The 17240-nt window shown below is 54.1% G+C and overlaps 4 protein-coding genes across 4 annotated transcripts; all 4 read right to left on the bottom strand.

Annotated features, from left to right (window-relative positions):
* Positions 1–893: 893 nt before the first annotated feature.
* Positions 894–4433, bottom strand: INS49_010951 (uncharacterized protein; the record flags this gene model as incomplete). Its single annotated transcript, XM_043171673.1, has 1 exon — positions 894–4433. The coding sequence occupies one exon, from the start codon at positions 4431–4433 to the stop codon at positions 894–896; it is 3540 nt and encodes a 1179-aa protein (XP_043023418.1).
* A 2253-nt stretch (positions 4434–6686) lies between these two features.
* INS49_010950 (uncharacterized protein) lies at positions 6687–6915 on the bottom strand (the record flags this gene model as incomplete). The annotated part of the gene is made up of 2 exons (XM_043171672.1): positions 6687–6710; positions 6766–6915. 2 exons carry the CDS (start codon positions 6913–6915, stop codon positions 6687–6689), a joined length of 174 nt encoding a protein of 57 aa, XP_043023417.1.
* An 807-nt stretch (positions 6916–7722) lies between these two features.
* INS49_010949 (uncharacterized protein) lies at positions 7723–9039 on the bottom strand (the record flags this gene model as incomplete). The annotated part of the gene is made up of 4 exons (XM_043171671.1): positions 7723–7898; positions 7975–8275; positions 8345–8787; positions 8880–9039. The coding sequence occupies 4 exons, from the start codon at positions 9037–9039 to the stop codon at positions 7723–7725; spliced, it is 1080 nt and encodes a 359-aa protein (XP_043023416.1).
* Positions 9040–12527: 3488 nt separating this feature from the next.
* On the bottom strand, positions 12528–17013 carry INS49_010948 (uncharacterized protein; the record flags this gene model as incomplete). The annotated part of the gene is made up of 3 exons (XM_043171670.1): positions 12528–13595; positions 13650–14562; positions 16841–17013. The coding sequence occupies 3 exons, from the start codon at positions 17011–17013 to the stop codon at positions 12528–12530; spliced, it is 2154 nt and encodes a 717-aa protein (XP_043023415.1).
* Between the last annotated feature and the right edge of the window lie 227 nt (positions 17014–17240).

The following is a 17240-nucleotide window of genomic DNA, read 5'->3' as shown; positions in this document are numbered from 1 at the left end:
TGCCGCTGTTGCTTTTCCAGCCTCGTTCCCACCTCGACCAATCCAGGTTTCCTGACAATGGTCGACTGGTGGGAACTAACAGGGACAACACCACGAGTGACGGTGACTGGAAGAATTAATCAAGTTCAACTTGGCGGACCTATCACATCATCAGATGCAGGATGCAGACCAGTGAAGGAACTCGAACAGTCGTTACTTCGCCTGTCTTCACTTTGCCGACGGCTAGTCTGGATACAATTCACGCGGTTCCCAACCATCCAGGGTTTGTTAACAATGATCTTTGTTCTCGGCCTTTGTCGCCTTCAAAAAACCTCTCAAACCAATTTCTTGGTCCCGCAGTTCATACGATGGCCGCCCCTGGACGCTTCCACGTCTTCTCATGAGCCCTGATAATGGCGGGGATGCTTCAAGCCAGAGGAAATCTATTCTCTACCCTGTCTCTCGATTTAGCCAGAGAAAAAGGCATGGTAAAAAGTCTCGAAGACAGACTGGGCGGACAATTCAGCAGACACTGGACACGCTGAAAAGCAGAGGCCCACCGTGGCTGCACGACTTTTCCGTGATACACAGTATGGTGTTCACTCTGTTTCGTTGAGAAGTTCCTACAGCACAGCAAGCTTCTATCGCAATGGGGCCGCTTTGGAAGAATCAATTGTGTGGCTCCCACAGGACATTCAATTTGCCGCGTATCCACGCGCGTCGTACTAGACCGCTGTGCTCCCATCCCAGAGCGCCGATAATATATCCAACCCCGCAATGGAAACATCCTTTTTGTATAGCCGTAGCATAATTCTCTCTAGAGTGAAAATAAGCGTAATAACGCTTTCATTATCGTAATCCAAAACCGTGGCCCCAGCCAGTCCATATACCAGCCTTGAAAGGCTAGGCAGGGACTATATGCTCCCGGCGCTGACAACCTCCCGTCTCAGTACCTCGATCTCACCGCTCTCTGCCGTCCGCCTGCGCTCCATCACCCATCGCGTCTCCCCGCTCTCCTTGTCCTCGTCTATCGAGTACGAGATGCTCTCGGCAGAGCTCTTGTGGCGATGGCCGAGACGCTTCGAGGGGGAAGAGACGGTCGTGTTTGGTGGTGGAGGCGGGGGTGATTCAAGGGGCCCTGGAGGCGGGGGCGGGGCGGCATCAAGCGAGGTGGTAACATTGTCGATTTTTGAATTGGCGTCATAGGCGTCCTTGTTCTCATGGGCGTCATCTGCCGTCGGGCTTTTGGTGGATAAACCTGGGCTGGAAGCTTCCTCTTCGTCTTCAATCACAGGCGGACATTGCAGCCCGGGGGAGGGTTGTGGTACAGGTGGTGGCGGGGGTGAGAAGAGCGGTTGGGGTGGTGCGCTGTTCGGCATCGACATACACAATGTTGGGCTCCCCGCACCGCTCGCAGCATCGGAATTGCTCCATAGAGAGAACGACGAGGTCTTCCTCGCATGTGTGCCACCAGAAAGGCCTAAATGGGAGTTCGGCCTCCCGGTCTCCCACGGCGCTGGGCTAGACGTCCCCTCAAACCTATCGCCAGGAGGGGCCCGTTCTGACCGCGGGCTTCCTTCCCTCGACGAGTTCAGACTGACTTGACTGCCTCCCCACGCCTTGCTACGCAAGCGCAGAAGTTCTGCGAGACTCATCTTGCCGTCGTCAGTCATCATGGCCAGCTGTGCCAGGCCAGGACTCTGGAGGGAATTTCGCCCTTCCGAGGTCCCCAACGGCAGGCCGAGGCTCATGATCGAGTTGCGGTTGGAGTATTCAGACCGCTCTGTGATTGGGGTCAGGTTTGGTTCCCGGCTCACCACGCGGCCGCTGGTGGTACGGCCGATGCCTGACGGGCCGAAATATCCACCGTACACATTGTCGGTGGTCAGTGACGAGCCATTGGATTTCGACGCCCCATGATGACCCTGCGGGACGGGCGCAGAGTAGAAGCCAAATTCCTGACCGTAAAACCCATCCGAGTCGTAGGCCAGTGCTTCTGCATTCGCTTCTGCAATGAAGTCGTCGTCGAACTCGAACTCGTCATCGAAGTTGTCGTCAAACCCTCCCCCATAGCCATCATAATCCGCATACTCGTCGTATTCGTCCTGGATACCATTGTCGACTATTTGCCCACCGCTGCTTGGCTGTGAACCTGTCGTAGGTGATGTGATCGTGACGTCTGGGTCAACCGGGTCGGCTGGCGGCGGAGGCGGCGGCAGAGGTGGAGATGGAGACGGAGACGGAGGCGATCCTGGCTGGTCTTCCCACTTGAATTTCCAACCAGACGCAGCAGCCTTGTGGGCAGCTTCGGCTAAAGCAGCTTGGTAAGCGGCGACTTGGCCCTCAGTTGGGACTTCGGACGGGGCAGTGACAGGAGCAGCATCCTTTTGAGAGGACAGCTCTCTTCCCTTCTCCGTCATCGACGGCATAGGCTGCAGGCCCAGGCTGACCGAGGTGTGGGCTGTCGAGCCAGACAGCCCGGATGCTGAAGCGATGTCGGATTCACGTTTCTTCACTTCCTGCTCTTGGACCACTCTGGTGGCCTGAGCTTGGGCGAAGGCGCCTGGTATCGGACGGCCATATTGGTCTGTGTCGTCGATGTCAAAGATGGACTCATCGAAGGTGGATTCTTGTATCTCGTCCGCTTCCATCCTCAGCTCTTCTAACAAGCCTTCGTCGAAGTACAGCTCTTTGTCTCCCGTGCCCGCGAGGTCCCCACCATCGTCAATCTGCTGATGTCGTCTTTCCTGGAAGACTGTGGGGTCGTATTGAGTTTTGCGAGGGGCCTCGGACTCTTGTATGCCGAGACCGTCAGCACCAGATAAGTCCTCATGATTTAGAGAAGCCTCAGTGTTTGCCAGCGGCGACGTGGCAGATTGCAGTTCTGGTGTTGTATCCTTGGTCATGGCATATCCAATAGCCTTGCCTGTCGCATCCCTTGGGGTGGCTTGCAGTGTTCCCGGGGCAGGACTTGCCAGCGATGATTGTGGATTTGACCTCTGGAACACGAAGCCGGCAAAGTTTTCTTGATCATTGTCAGGGTCGTCCTCCACCTCCAACACATCGTCGCCGACCACCGGGACGTCCTCCTCGAAGAATGCGTCGTCGTCGAGGAAGTCGTCATCGCCAATCATAGGAATATCCTCCTCAAACCCGTCCTCGGCCATAGCTGCATCGTAATCGAACGAGTCCTCGTCGAAGTCGTCAAATCTCGAATCCCTATTCGTTGGATTATTTGCTTTTCTCTCTAGTTCTTTCTGCCTGTGTCGCTCTTCCAGGGCCTTCTCCGCTCTTGCCGCGCCCATCATATCGAAGCTGAATCGTGATGATGTGCTCTTCATATGTTTTGGCAGAGCAAGCGCAACCCCATCCTTGATGGAACCATCAGAAAGTGAGATGTGCCGCGATTTGTTCGTCCTGGTCGATGGATTTGCCTTGCTCATCGAGCCGATGTCAGTTGCGGCACCGGGCCCTGAGTTTCGAGACGTAGAACGTTGAGCTTCAACAACAATTTCATCCGAAGAAGGCTCAGGCTCCGCTGGGAGCGGCTTATCGTCCAAGGAGACACGTTTGAGTTCGGTAGCCGACTTCTTGGACGGCTCTTTCGAAAGCTCATGTGGTCTCTGCGATTCTGTGTCCGATGCTCCAGGCTGAGTCTTCTCTGATACGGCGCTGCTACTCCTGCCAGTCGGGCTGCGAGATATAGGGTCAGGTACAACACTGGACGACACTCCCGGGATACCGCTCCAGACCTCAGCTCCCGGCACTGTAGGTTTCCTGGTAGGAACCACGCGCTGCCTGGGAGCACTGAAGTCGTGAACTCTCGTGCCTCTTATGCGAGGGTCATAGATTGCCTCGGCAGGCTTCTGGGGCAGGGGCAACGGGCGAAGGTCGGGGGCATTCTGTGAAGCTTTACGGCGCATCAAAAGGCCGGACATGGGGTTCTTGAGGAAGGGAAGCCCCTTCTTGCCCTTTTGCGACTCTGCAACAGACTGCGACGAGGCGAGGGTGGCAGGCTCGGAGGTGAGCCGGGTGCCGGAAGGCCTCTTGCCACTTGCGCCGGCATTATTTTGCAATTCGGTTGGGGCGACGAAAGACGACCGGGATCTCAGCTCCTTGACGGGGACGGGAGGTGGGTGCGCGGAAGGCAAGTTGGTATTTATAGGCGGTGGAAGAGGCTTCGATCGTGGGGTTTGCTGGGTGGCTGGTGGTGCCTGACGGACGACTGCTGACGAGTCGTCCCGCTTGGCCCCGAAGGCGCGGCGGTAGTTCTCGAGGGCGAGCCCACCCATGAAGCCGGAATCGCCGGTATTTTGCGGCGATTTGACAGACGGTGACGATGATTCCTTCAAGGACTGCTCTGAAGGTTTCCTGTTAGGCGTGGGGTCGGGGTCTGTTCGAGGGCCGGCCGGATGAACGGGAGGGGTGCTGGCGGCATTGATGGGCCTGGTCATAAAGTCTGGACGGTTCGAGACATCGTGGGCCGAGTGGGTATGTTCGGCATGATCGAGGGGACTCAATTGATCGGGCACGGGCGAGGAAGGGTTGGACGGGCCGCGTCGATGGAGCCTGAAATGGGACAGCATGTCGGCGTCTCCAGCTTACTGTCTCGGTGTGTGGATTGGGCGACGATGTGCGAAGGAAGGCTTGGCTTGGGTCGAGGCCAGAGCAGCAAAGGCCTAAGCCCTGGGCCCGGATCAGGGCCAGCGAGCTGTCAAGACGAGGTGCAGATGCGGCAGTGTCGTTGTAGAGGAGTTATTCGATATTGACGCGACCATTGCATCGGGCAGGGCGCGGGAAATGGCTGTGAGAGAAAGAGGTGAGGAGAGTGGCGCGCGAGGTATCGGTCGGTATCTCATCCAGCTGTCCGCATATCCACCTGCCCAGTGTAGCTGGTGTTCGCTGTTGAGACTGGTCGTCCGAGGGAGAAGTAGCACAATTGGTGGTGTGGCAGCGGAGCAGGTCGAGTGCCGCAGGGCCTTGGTAGTGCTGTGTGACGGTGATCAATCAACATGAGGTCGTTGGAAAAGATGAGGATGACGAGTCGGGGCAAAAGCTGCCCCGGTCTGTTGTCTTGTCCTGACCCTGTCCTCCAAGGTCAAGGTTGGCCGTGGTGCCAGTGCGGTGCAAGCCGCAGCCTGTGCAGCAATGCCAGGGCCCCCTCGCCGTGTCACAGGGCAGTGGGGTCACCATCGCGCGGCGCTAGTAGCAGCTTCTGGGCTGTTGCCCGCTCTCCAAGCTGCCCAATGGCCGGCTCCTGGCTCGTGCAGCATGCTCGATGGAGCCTCCAGCATTTATTCCCTGCGACAAATTGAGACAATTGCTATTCTGAAACCACGAGCCCAGACATCAAGAGGGCCGTCGAGTCCTGCCAGACTGCTTCGAGAACTCGTAATGCACATCGCCGGTGATCGACATCAGGTGCGTCCAATGATCTGGGAGCAGAACGATCCCTTGGGACGGATCCGTCGTCCTGCCATTGCGATTGTCTGGTGCATGTCTGCCATGTCATTGGATGAACTCTGATTCCCCGTCATCTGAACCGGGCGGATAGGTGCTGGATGTGCTTGATCGTGCGCTTCCCTCGTATTGCAGCCCAAGACGTCGACATAGTTCGAGTGGCTTTTGACGACTTCTGCCCTGTGCCTTTCCAAGTCCATTCATGTCTTTTCATCCACAATCACAACCGCGAAGCAATCGGGCAGACACCCTGAAGTGTGGTCTGCTTATACGATACGAGCCCCTGAGTGCCAAATCACAAGCAAAACTCTATAGCCGTTCACTTTATCTTCGCTTAATCGTCTCATGCCTGCAATGTAACCTTGCAACCTCAACACGATGGCACGCTTACATAAGACACGCGTGCCCAGAGAGACATCACCCGCTTTGATTCTGGGTGGACCTATCAGATATACTACATATCCTATATCTCATCAGTCACCAAGTTAGACTCAGACGCCTATTTATCCGATCATCTTGAAACTGATCCAGTCGAAAGACCATCTCCTGCGCCTTGCGTCGTCGATTCGGTCTGCCATGTCCCACCCGGGATTCTGGTTTTAACTCGCCCGTACTTACATTACTGCGCATGAGCAACAGCCGAGCATGTTTTGCCCGGAATCAGGCTATGAGTTGTTGTGGGGCACACATTGTGATCATGCTCTCCCCTCACACGCAAGCCACATACGCAAGGCTGGTGACAGTGGACTTCCTGGCTGCGGTACTGTTGCAGACACATCTAGGAGCTAGACTACATATTTCAACATGGGCCATTCCCCCGATATGGAGAAGTGGGATGATTCTGATGTCTCACCGGGCTACGCAATTGCCCGACATCTTCTCCTCAGAGAATATAAAGCGGTGTCCCGACGTTTCCCGAAGCCAATGATGTTCATTCATTTAGTCTGGCACTGATCAGCTGTCACGAAAACATACGTTCTCAAAGAAATGATACGCGAATATCCAGGCAATAAATCACATTTCACACAGGATCATACATGTAATAGAGAACCTCAGTGTTTATTCTCTATCATCTGTGTCGTGCCCTTTCCTGGTCCCCTTTCCTAGCACACTCTGTCTGGATGATTGCACAAGAGCAGCTCCGATTGCCTGGGTCTCTCCGGGTCGATTCCAAAAACTCCCACGTCCCATTTCATGCCGATGATGGCGTGAGGGAATCCACTCTCGATCTTGTTGAGTGCCTAGGCCTAGCAACAGACTCCGTAGGGGTCCTGTAGAGAGACAGGGTTAGTTTCTTCTTGAGGATTGTGGATCATGGAACCCTACCTGGCAGAAGTCGCAGGAATCGATCGGGTGGCCGTAGTCGGCACAGACGGTGCAGTCGCTGAAGGCACAGCAGCTGATGCCCTCAGCGGGAGCAGCCAGGGCGGCCATGCCGATGGCGATGGTAAGGACAGTCTTGATGGAGAACTGCATCTTGATGTTTGGTTGGGGTGAGATAGGTTGAGTGTTTTGTTGAGTGTTTGTGATGTTGTTGTGTCAGTCGATTGTGAGGCTTGCGAGTGTTGATGATGGATAGATTCCAAGGAGGAAAAGAACGGACAGGCCTCAGGTTTCTGGCTTTAAGTATTCGAGAGATTGCTGAGTGAAGACGAGAACAACACCTGCCGGCCTGAAGTCATTGAATCGAAGGGGTGAATCCACGGAGTGATACAACCGGGTGACTTGATAATAAGTAATTGACGATAGTGAATGGATGTCAGTGAGTCAAGAGAGGTAAGCTGCTATTCCAAACGCCCATATGAGATGGTCTCGTTTGTTCAAGTACTATTTCGTACCATGAGATCTCATTCCATGAGAGAAAAGGCAAGACTGCTGCCTTGGGTCTCAAAAACCAACACGCAGGTAAACATGGTCACGATAGATGGTTTGGGGGCGGCCTTGTTGGGAGGTAGGCCAAGAAGATACATGACGAGAACTCCAAGCGCCTCTTCAAATCCTCCCTCCAAATTGAGGCACCAGTTGACGCAGACCATGGTTGCCCAGCGCAAAAAGTCCCAACCTTAGTGTTGCAAGCTTCCAACACGACGCCAACGTATGTGATTGGCATGAATACGCTGAATCCGTAGATGTGACTTCATTCAAACAAGCTGTAACTACGGAAGACGGGGTGGGTTCAAACAAATGAGAAGGCTATCTAGCTAGTCTTGATACTTCGACAAATAGACAGACAATCAAACAGAAGAGCTACCAAGGGACGAATGTGAGTGGACCGGCTTGTTCTCAGGGAATTTTGATGACGACTTTCCCCGCTGTGTTGAGATTAAGGAGGGCCGCATATGCTTCGCTGGCCTCAGTCCACTCGAAAATGTGCCCCAATACCGGTTTGATGCCATGTTTCTGGAAAAACGCACTCATGTTCTCCAGCATAGGGATACTTGCGTAGACAATGCCTCGGACTTGATCTCATGAGTCAGCACATCTTTCGTATAACACACAAGTTGACACAAGACCAAGCATCCGAAGGCCACATACCAGTCTTAGCACCGAGGACTATTTCCGGTATCAAATCATGATCCTCCGAGCCGCCCAGGAACCCGACGGCTGTGACGAGCCCGCCCTTCCTGGTTGCGCGGAGCGACCGGACGATCGTCGATGCGCCGACCACATCCACGACATGGTCCGCGCCGCGCCCGCCGGTGAGCTCACGGACTTTGGCGTCCCATTCCGGGTCATTGGAGTCGAGGCCGTGGGCCGCACCGAGCCGCTTCGCAACCTCGAGCTTCTCGGGGGAGGAAGATAGTGCGATCACCTTCGCCCCAGCGGCTGTAGCTATCTATACTCCCGAACGCATGCGTTAGCTCAGCCAGCTCGACTGCCGGGTCGTATGCCGCCGGGCACTCACCTGCAAGACCGCAATGCTCACACCCCCAGTGCCTTGGGTTACAACGACGTCCCCGGCCTTCAACGGCCTATACCACCCAAACAAGGCATTCCAGGCACTGACATACGCACCGCCGAGGACAGCAGCCTCCTCGAAGCTGAGGCCCTCGGGCGCCGGCACGACGGCGTCCTCATCGGCGACGATATGCTGCTGCAGCACCCCGTCGACGTCCCCCGCACCCAGCAACTTCGTTCCGTCAAGCTCGCCGTCCGTTCCCGGCTCGGCTGACTTCCACGAGCTCCCCGCGGCGACGATCACGCGGTCGCCGGGTCGCCACCTCGACGAGGAGCCCGGTGCCGCGTTCACGCTCTCGACTACGCCTGCGCCGTCGCATAGCGGCACCAGGGGCGCGAGGGTGCGGGTCGCGTAGCGCTCATCGTCCGTGGCGATGAGGAGGTCTCGGTCTGTTTCCCACGGATGGATTTTAGAGAGCGCCAATGGTAAATACACGGGATCTCGTGAAATGTGGGGCACGGCTGCTCTGGAATTCACTCACAGTTCAGCGCGGCAGCTTTCATCCGCACCAGCACCTGGCCGATCCCTGGTTGGGGCTTTGGCACCTCCTCCAACTTGAGGTTCCGTTTGATTCCTTCGGCTGAGGAAGTACCACGCTCAAGGAGGTGAATGCGATATGCAAGAGAAGTTTCGGTGGCCATTAGAGCTGCTCAGGATGGGTTCATGGGCTGGGAATAGGAAAGATCAAAGACTGAGTACTGATTTAAGTGTCTGGGGTCCTGACAGATTCAAAGGGAGGATCTGACTTTCGTTCGAAAGTAAAGGCGCTTTTTAAATGAAAATGAGCTTACATCTGCCAGAATTACGGGATCTAGGTGATGGTGTCTGTCGTGCGATTTCCCCCTCGCGCAATTTGTAAGCCAACACACAGTAGTGAGACTCTCACCACCAGGATGTCAGACTACATGCCCCATTTTGAACTGGTTCGCATAATTAATGACGCCGAGGTCCGCAATCCGAATCAAGCACAAAATTAATTTGTAATCATCCATATCTCGTCCGCAAGTCATCTGACCCACTTGATCAGATTTGGGCACCCCTTTGGAACCACTACACGATAGAATTGCCTGCGGGATCGGAGTCTACAAGTCTGGTACTCACTAATTAGATACCCGAAGGACCACTGCAGTAGGTATGTGGATATCAGTACCTTTTGTCATCATCGTCGGCGACCTCCATACAGTGTTGCTGGAGTCGCCCCACTTGGTTGTTGGGCGAATTGCTGGCATGTAATATTGTCACAGATCGAGTCAATGGTGGCACCTTCGCGATCAGGAATCATTGTTTGGAACTATTCAAGATAACTGCTACTTCCCCTCCCATCAACTTCTAACGCTTCGAAATCTTCCTGCCTTCCACCCGGGAGAACTTATGCCGCGCAACATGATTCTAGGCCCTTGTGTACAGCCGGCCTCGCTGTGTTCGCAAAATAAGATAATAGCAAGTCACTGCGAATTCGTCCGTCGAGAAGACCCATGCAAACACAGGCTGCCCGAAAAGGCGAGTGGTATCGCATCCAAGACTCGAGCCCAAGCTCTCATGGAACCCACAAACTTCATAGACTGGCCGTCATAAAACTTGTTAGTAGATATCGTGGGCCAGAGTCTCTTGGGTTGGCAGCTTACCAAGGCTCCGCCCACACCCATCATTGGTTTTCAACGTCCCACGGAGCAAGCTCGCCACCTGGAATGAACCCAGGGCGCACAGTGTTAAAATTGTTCAGATTATACTCATCGCCATGCTGTTCGTTTGGCATAATATTCCATCCTCCAAAGAATGGATCAGGAACTTGGGCAGGGGCTGGATCACCATGGGCTTGCTGATAGTCGACCTGGTAAGCTTGGAGAGGATATGGAGCCTCTCCGCCTTGCTGATATGAGATCTGGTCAGGTAGAAGAGGGAATGAAGGTCCCGCGCCTTGCTGATGAACGAACTGCTGACCCTGGGAAGTTAATGCAATGCTCTTCACTTGCTGATTGGCAACCTGGTGAACAGGCCTCCTTTCATCTTGATAACCTACCTGGCGAGCTTGTGCCTCATCGGCCATGTTATCATTGAAGAGGCTGACTGGGGTTATCGGTCCTGCCTGGAGCTGACCGGGTACTTCGAATGGGAATATTCCTTGGGAATGCTGTTGATCATTGGCGCTATGTGGCTGTGGGTGCGAGGCCTCTGCTGAGAATTGTTGCGGGTTCTGTGGCGGAAGAGACTGGCCTGGAAGAGGCTGGCCATCGGGGTACTGGCCCGGGACAGGACAGACTTGGCGAGGATAGCTGGCAGCAGGCTGGTTCAAAACGAGCTCGTTCGGAAGAGCTGGATCTTGAAGAATCTGGCCGGGTTGGGGGTGCTGTGGAAACGCCTGGCCTTGCGGAGGCTGGAATTGAGGATACTGGCCAAGGGAAAGCATGAATTTTCTTGGCTCGTAGTCAGGCAAATAGAGCATAATGGGCTGCTCCCCTGTTTGACCAAGTGGAAGTACCAAAGCCCCCGTTGGGCTTATGAAATTGATCGGCAATCGGGACATCCATACGATTCCATTGATTTCCGGCTCCATCTCCACCTCCACACAACCGTTATCCTTTTCGGTACAGGGCTCATAATACCTTTGGCCGTCCGGAAAGACATATTCTATGTATGGTCGGACATGTCGTCTCCGGTCTTTCTTGTCAAATTTGTATCGGATTTCTTGTACCCCTCGTTGGGGGCCGTTGGTGTTTGTTGACTTGGAGCGATGTTTCCTGGAGCCGGCTGACTTGGAGCGATCTGGACTGGATTGATCTAACTCTGCCTGATCTGACTTGGATTGTTCTGGCTCGGGGTGATCTGATTCGGGATGATCTCGCTCCGAGGGATCTCGCTCAGAGCGTTCCGATCGGGAATGCCTTGATTCTGGCATCTTTCGTGTATGTGGGTAAGGTATCGTGATGCTGTTGATTCTGGATGAAATGAGGCACGTACAGAAGAAATATGCGTGCTGATGAAAGTGTAAAAGGGAGCAAGTCCAGAAATAGCAAAGGGTTGCTGGAATTTCGAGCAACAACCTGTGCGTGTGCACACTGGTAAATGGGCAGGTGCTAAGTGAGGCTGATGGCTTGTGACCTCATTTAGCATTCGATGGCATGCAGTAAGTTGCCCGGAATTCCGTGTGCCCAACTCTTTCCTTGCAATTCTTGAAGTTGGCGCACAGTCCCGAAGTGCATGAGCGCTTGAGTTTGTGCTCACGTAGAAGTAGCGAGATGGCGGCTGTCCGCATAGCATGTATGCCTGGGGAAGGAAGCTGATTGTGCAAGGCAGGTCCAGGTTCGGTGTGTTTTGGTTGGTGACGGTGACGACGGAAAGCACTGGTCTCAAGGGCTTTGGTCACTTGATTCAGGCCCCGTTGTACCCCGTACCATTCGGACTGTGGAGATGTAATGAACCATAAGGATTTAACGCTTTGAACCAGTGGGAATAAATAGTATGTATGTACGTAGATAGATGGGTGCGTGTAAGTGGCCCCTTCGATAGCACATAGCCAGACGGAGAAGGCTGCAGCACACACTGCAACCCTCCCCTCTGCACGCTAATGCGAACCACCACCACAACACCCACTGCGTATTCGAATACATGACCCAGCCAAAAAAACCAATATTCCATCGAAATTGCCTCTTCTAGTACATTTACGAGAGGCTATTTGGAACTAAAATGGCATTCACTTCCCGTATATATCTACTACCTCCCAAACCATGGTCTCGCGTTGCGTTCAGTATGCTACCATCTACGTCCTCGTTCATTATGGAAACAAGTAACGGCGTTTGAATAGCCTTACAAGGAAATGTCGGACCTTTCTAAGGACCACACAGGATTTTATTTTCCTGCTTGAAAAGATCTGCAATGCCTCATCTGGGCTCACCAAGGAGATTGGAAATAATTAGAGAAGACATTTTCACAAAAGCTCGGTACGGCAACAGATCATACGTGGCAAAACGTGAAAGGTGTCCGAATTATTTGGATATTATCAATGCTAGCTAAGGTGACAGGCTGTGGTACGCTTCTGAGCTGCCATTATTCTGTCTTAGAGGGTATCTGGTCTTGAAAAAAGAGAACGCTAGCTCGGACGCGGTGATTGATATCATGTTGTCTTTGGAGCTTAAGAAGCCTTCGCCGCCTCAATGATAACATCACTGGCCTTCTCAGAAACGATGTACAGAGGCAGTGCAATGTAAAAGCCAGGAATCTTGGGGAAGACACTGGCGTCAACAACACGCAAGCCCTCCGTGCCGCGGACCCTGAACCTGCTGTCGAGAACGGCCATGGGGTCATCATCGGCTCCAATGGGGCAGGTGCACGACGCGTGGTGGCCCCAGGTCTCGTCCTTCAGGAAGTCCTTGACGTCGGCCTCGCTGGAGACATTGGTGCCGGGCCAGACCTCGGGGAAGCTGCCGTCCAGGGGGATCATGTCCTCGAAGGCCTTGCGGGCGAACTGGAAGCCCTCGTACGTGGCCTGCAGGTCCTTCTCGGCCGCGTTGCTGGCGTTGACGCCCGTGTCGTAGTAGTTGAAGTTGATGTGGGGCATGTCGCGCGGGTCGGTAGACTTCAGCGTCACTGTTCCGGCATTGTTCCTGCTGTGCGCCTTGAGGACGATCCAGGCCCAGTGCTGAGCGTCCGCGAGGGAGTCAGCTGCGTAGCCGGGGAAGTAACCCTTGAACTTGGCCGGGGCCCCGGAGACCAGCAGATCCGGCTCGTCTTCGGCAACGGAGGACTTCATGGTGATGGCGATGGCGATTCCGTTGGTTGCGTAGACGCCCTTTGTGACTGGCTCAAAGCCGGCTTGGTAGTCCTCGAGGCAGGCATCAGGTGTGCTCTGCAAGAAGGTACACTTGGAGGTAATGGCGAAGTCGCTGTCTGTCTTGCCGATGACAGTGGCCTCGTAACGATCTTGCATGTTGGTTCCGACACCAGGGAGATCAACCAAGACGGGGATATCGAACGACTCCAGTTCTGACTTTGGCCCGACGCCGCTGAGCTTCAGAAGCTGAGGCGTGTTGAAGGCACCAGCTGCCAGGATGACCTCCCGCTTGGCGTCAACGCTGCCGTGTCCAGTCGCAGAAGCCGATCCTGATCGGGGGTCGGCGCGGTACAGTGATGAGCCTTCCATGTAGTCAACACCAACTGCGCGAGGAGTTGCTCCGGTAGTGTCGAAGCGGACTTTCGTGACCTGATCGATGGTTAATGCACTGCCGTTACTTTAAATGGGACTGGGTCTATTTACCAATGTGTTCAGCTTGATATCCAGGTGGTACTTGCGAGACCCGTCAGAGTTCACTGCCTCTGCCGTCTCGAGAATCAAGTCCCGTGGACCACCCCTGACAGAGTCCTTCATGGCCAGAGGCACCTGGTACAGTCCGGTGTTGCTCGTCTCACCGGGAGCGTTAAGATCTTCCAGGAGAACATGTGCCAGACCAGTGACGGTAGTGATTGCGGATTCGAGGATGTTTCGACCAACTGCCGTGGCAGCGGAAAGGATGAGGGAAAGCAGTTTCCGGTCCTCAGCCACAAGCGAAAGGGAGGTGAGAGAGGTTGTAAGCCATCCACCGAATCCGTGTCCGACAATGCTACTCGGCAAGTACGCATTATTCTCGATCTTCTCGAAGTAAGATCGCATGCTGTCCGGGCTCCAAGAGGAATCTTGCGTGAGTTCGGAGATGTAAGTCCAGTCACTGTCATGTGCGTTGATGCTGATGAGAGCGTTGTGGCGAGAGCAACCGCCCAGGGTACCAGCTCGAGGATACCACACTCCCAATGGAGTAGCATCCTCGGGTGGATCAAGCCCAACGTAGAAGCTCCCGTCGGGCAGCTCGTACGTCATCTTAGAGTCTCTGGCTTGGCGGTCGAGGTCCGAGTAGTGGTTCACGAAGTAGTTCCATCTCGTGTCCTCGAACTCGGTCGAGAAGAGATGCAAGGCCGGAAGAGTCTCCATCAGATCGTCCCCCGAGTCGCCGCCTGCATCAACAAGTAGCACCTTGTGTCCTGCTATGGCCAGGTTTGCCGCAACAGGGCCGCCGCCAGGACCCGAGCCCACGACGACATAGTCGTAGATGTCATCCATGGCGTTGGTAGCGTCACGACGGCCGAGGTAAGGATTGAATGTACGCTGCGGCTTCTTGGCTGACCAAGGAGCGGCGCTATGTCAAACGTTAGCAAATCATCACGGAGTGCCCACGTCGGACAGCAATTTGTATACACACAGCGCAGAATCAGCCAGAAGCCAGACAACAGTCCAGGCTACCGAGGGGCGCATTTTGACTGATAGAAAGAATGTGGTTCCTGCAAGGAGAGACAATGGGTCGGGCGTGTCAAGAAACGAGTGTCAAAGCATGTAAAGAGCGTGAATACCGGCGGCGGTGCGATGCCCAGCTGCGTGAATCAACTTGGCATTCCTCTTTACAGTTCAAAAGGAATCTGATCGCCAGCGCAAACACAGAGGTGCCAGAGTGCTGGCTTAAGTCTCATCAATACCCGGGCGACCGTGGGGGCAAGAGCCGGAAATGTCCATCCGCGATGGAGGCGTCCTCAGGTCGCACTCTTCGTACAACCCCCTGACTACAATGTTGGGACTCCGCTCTTGACGTGGACGTTGTTACCTCACTGAAGATCACGATGTCTCTTGGGACTTTAAACCCCCTCCAGCTCCCCGCCTAGAATCCTCCTGACGATCGACTACGGCAATTCTGCCAAGTGCGAAGCGAGACCCCTAGTATCGCGGACGACTCCCGGCAAAGCGAGGCGAGATAGACTAAAGGGGTAAAATGTATAACCAAACATAGTGGACAGTGTGAGTAGGGGACAGTGCAGTCCACCCCGGAGAGCTCAGAAGCCCCCTTCCGGTCCAATTTTGTCCTGGGCCTTGGCTGACTCGTCGGGTTAGTGCGACCAAAAACGGCAAGCCATGAGTCGTAACTGATGTGAATATGGGGTTGGACAATACCGGGTCCAAGATCTGCATACCCACCATTTTTTTGACTTCAGCTTGACACATTGATAGTCATCGATTACTACACTTGCCCCTAACTGTGATCTTCTTGACCTGCCAAGGTAGCTACGCAAGGATATAAAATTTAGTGCGTATAGGTACGGCAGTTGGCGACAAGCACACAATCTGCCCAGGTGTGGACCAAGAGGAGAATAGGACAGCATTTTGTTATAAGCGAGGCAAAGAGTTCCGGCCCTTTTTGGTATGTCTGTGCACGTGGCAGACAATTTGCTCAAAGACACTTCTATGTACTAAGATGGACATGAAGTTCGCTTGGCCCATGCCACGTATCTGATTAGGCAAGATACGTCTCGGAGAAATCTTGTCCCCGTCTCAACGGAGAACCAGGGTGGTATTCAGCTTGAAGCATCCTGCCACTTCCCCCTGAAGGTTTCGTTGGTTTTGTTCCAATCACATATCGAATCAGATCGGCATCCACAGAAGATTTTTTGAGCAACCAGGCTCTTCTGTCGAATAGCGGCCGGGTCCCAGCAGATCCAGGCTGTTATGGGGATGCAAGATACAGATTGAGATGGGGCCCACGCAATTTTGGAGCTAGCACGTTCCCCGTTCGGCCATTTGCTATTGCGACGAATGCTGGGTTGCCACGAGGTCTCCACTTCGGCATTTGCCATAAAGCATGGCAAGGGTTCCCAAGTCCCTGGGACGGATTCGCCGATCTCAATATCCCCCATATTCGTGGCTCCTCGTTCAAGCGGTGAGACGTGCTCGCAAAGTTGCCATCATGAGCCTCATCGCAAGTCAAAACAGATGCCCGAGATTGCATGGCTCTGCTTATGCGGCGTGGGACAGAAGCACGTCCAGAAAAGGTTCAGCTGTGGAGAGACGCTACCAAAAGAGAGGAATCAAACCTCCGGAAAGAGACAGCCAAGCAGGACATACAAGAATGCCCACTTTGTCGTGTCCCAATTAGGTGATAGAGGATGTTCCATGGCCTATCAGGGTCAGTAGAGGTTTCCAGCACTCACGCGTCCACTCAAGACATGTTCGGGCCTACTCTCATATATCCTTCAATTCAACCAACACGATAGCTTCGTGCCATAAGAAGTGTAAGTCTAGGAATACCATATCATGACAAACAGACCTTTAAACAATGGCAATCGTCTACATGACTCGATTTACGTCGAAGGCGGTTGGAAAAGGGTTTGAACCGGCATTCTTAGCAACATCAGAAGTGAGGCAGAAAGAGTTCTCTGTAGCAGAGTGGTTGGACATGGTTGCAGAACCTCAATCCCATCATGTTGAACGAGTGCGACATAGCAATATCACAAGTGTTTCGACCGTCAACTCCAGGAAATGAGCCAAAGCTAGGCCTCACCGGACCCTTTTTGACCCACTGGTCTGGCGTTATTAACACCCCGGTCTACTCGCTTAACAAACTTTGGCCGTTTCCTCTTTCTTGAACATACAACCTTTCGAGGCGCTCGCGCCCGAGGCCACCGACGCTCCGGTTCGGGGTGAAATTGTCGGGCAGGAGGGGCACGCGGACGCGGGAGAAGGCGTCGTTGTCTGTGCCCTGCATGTCACAACGCTCCAACGTGCGGACAGGGAACAGCTTGCTGAGCAGGCCGCCAAGCCTCATGTTCTAATGATTCGCGCGACCACGTGTGTGGGGAATAGGAGCTGGGATTCCAGGCGATGAAACCGGTAGAAGGACTATTCTAGAAGTTCTGGGCCGCCGCCATCAATCTGCTGCATCTGAGTCGTGACCTTTCTAACAGGGACATCCAAGGTCATCTTCTTCCACTCGCCTTGAAACCCTGCCTACCGTACTAGAATTGATCACAAGCAAGGCTCGCGATGAAACAA

This window comes from Diaporthe citri (assembly GCF_014595645.1).
Source record: "Diaporthe citri strain NFHF-8-4 chromosome Unknown scaffold_5, whole genome shotgun sequence".
Lineage (NCBI taxonomy): Eukaryota > Fungi > Ascomycota > Sordariomycetes > Diaporthales > Diaporthaceae > Diaporthe > Diaporthe citri.
Note: the sequence above shows the minus strand (reverse complement) of the source record. Positions and strands in the feature narration are given on the sequence as shown.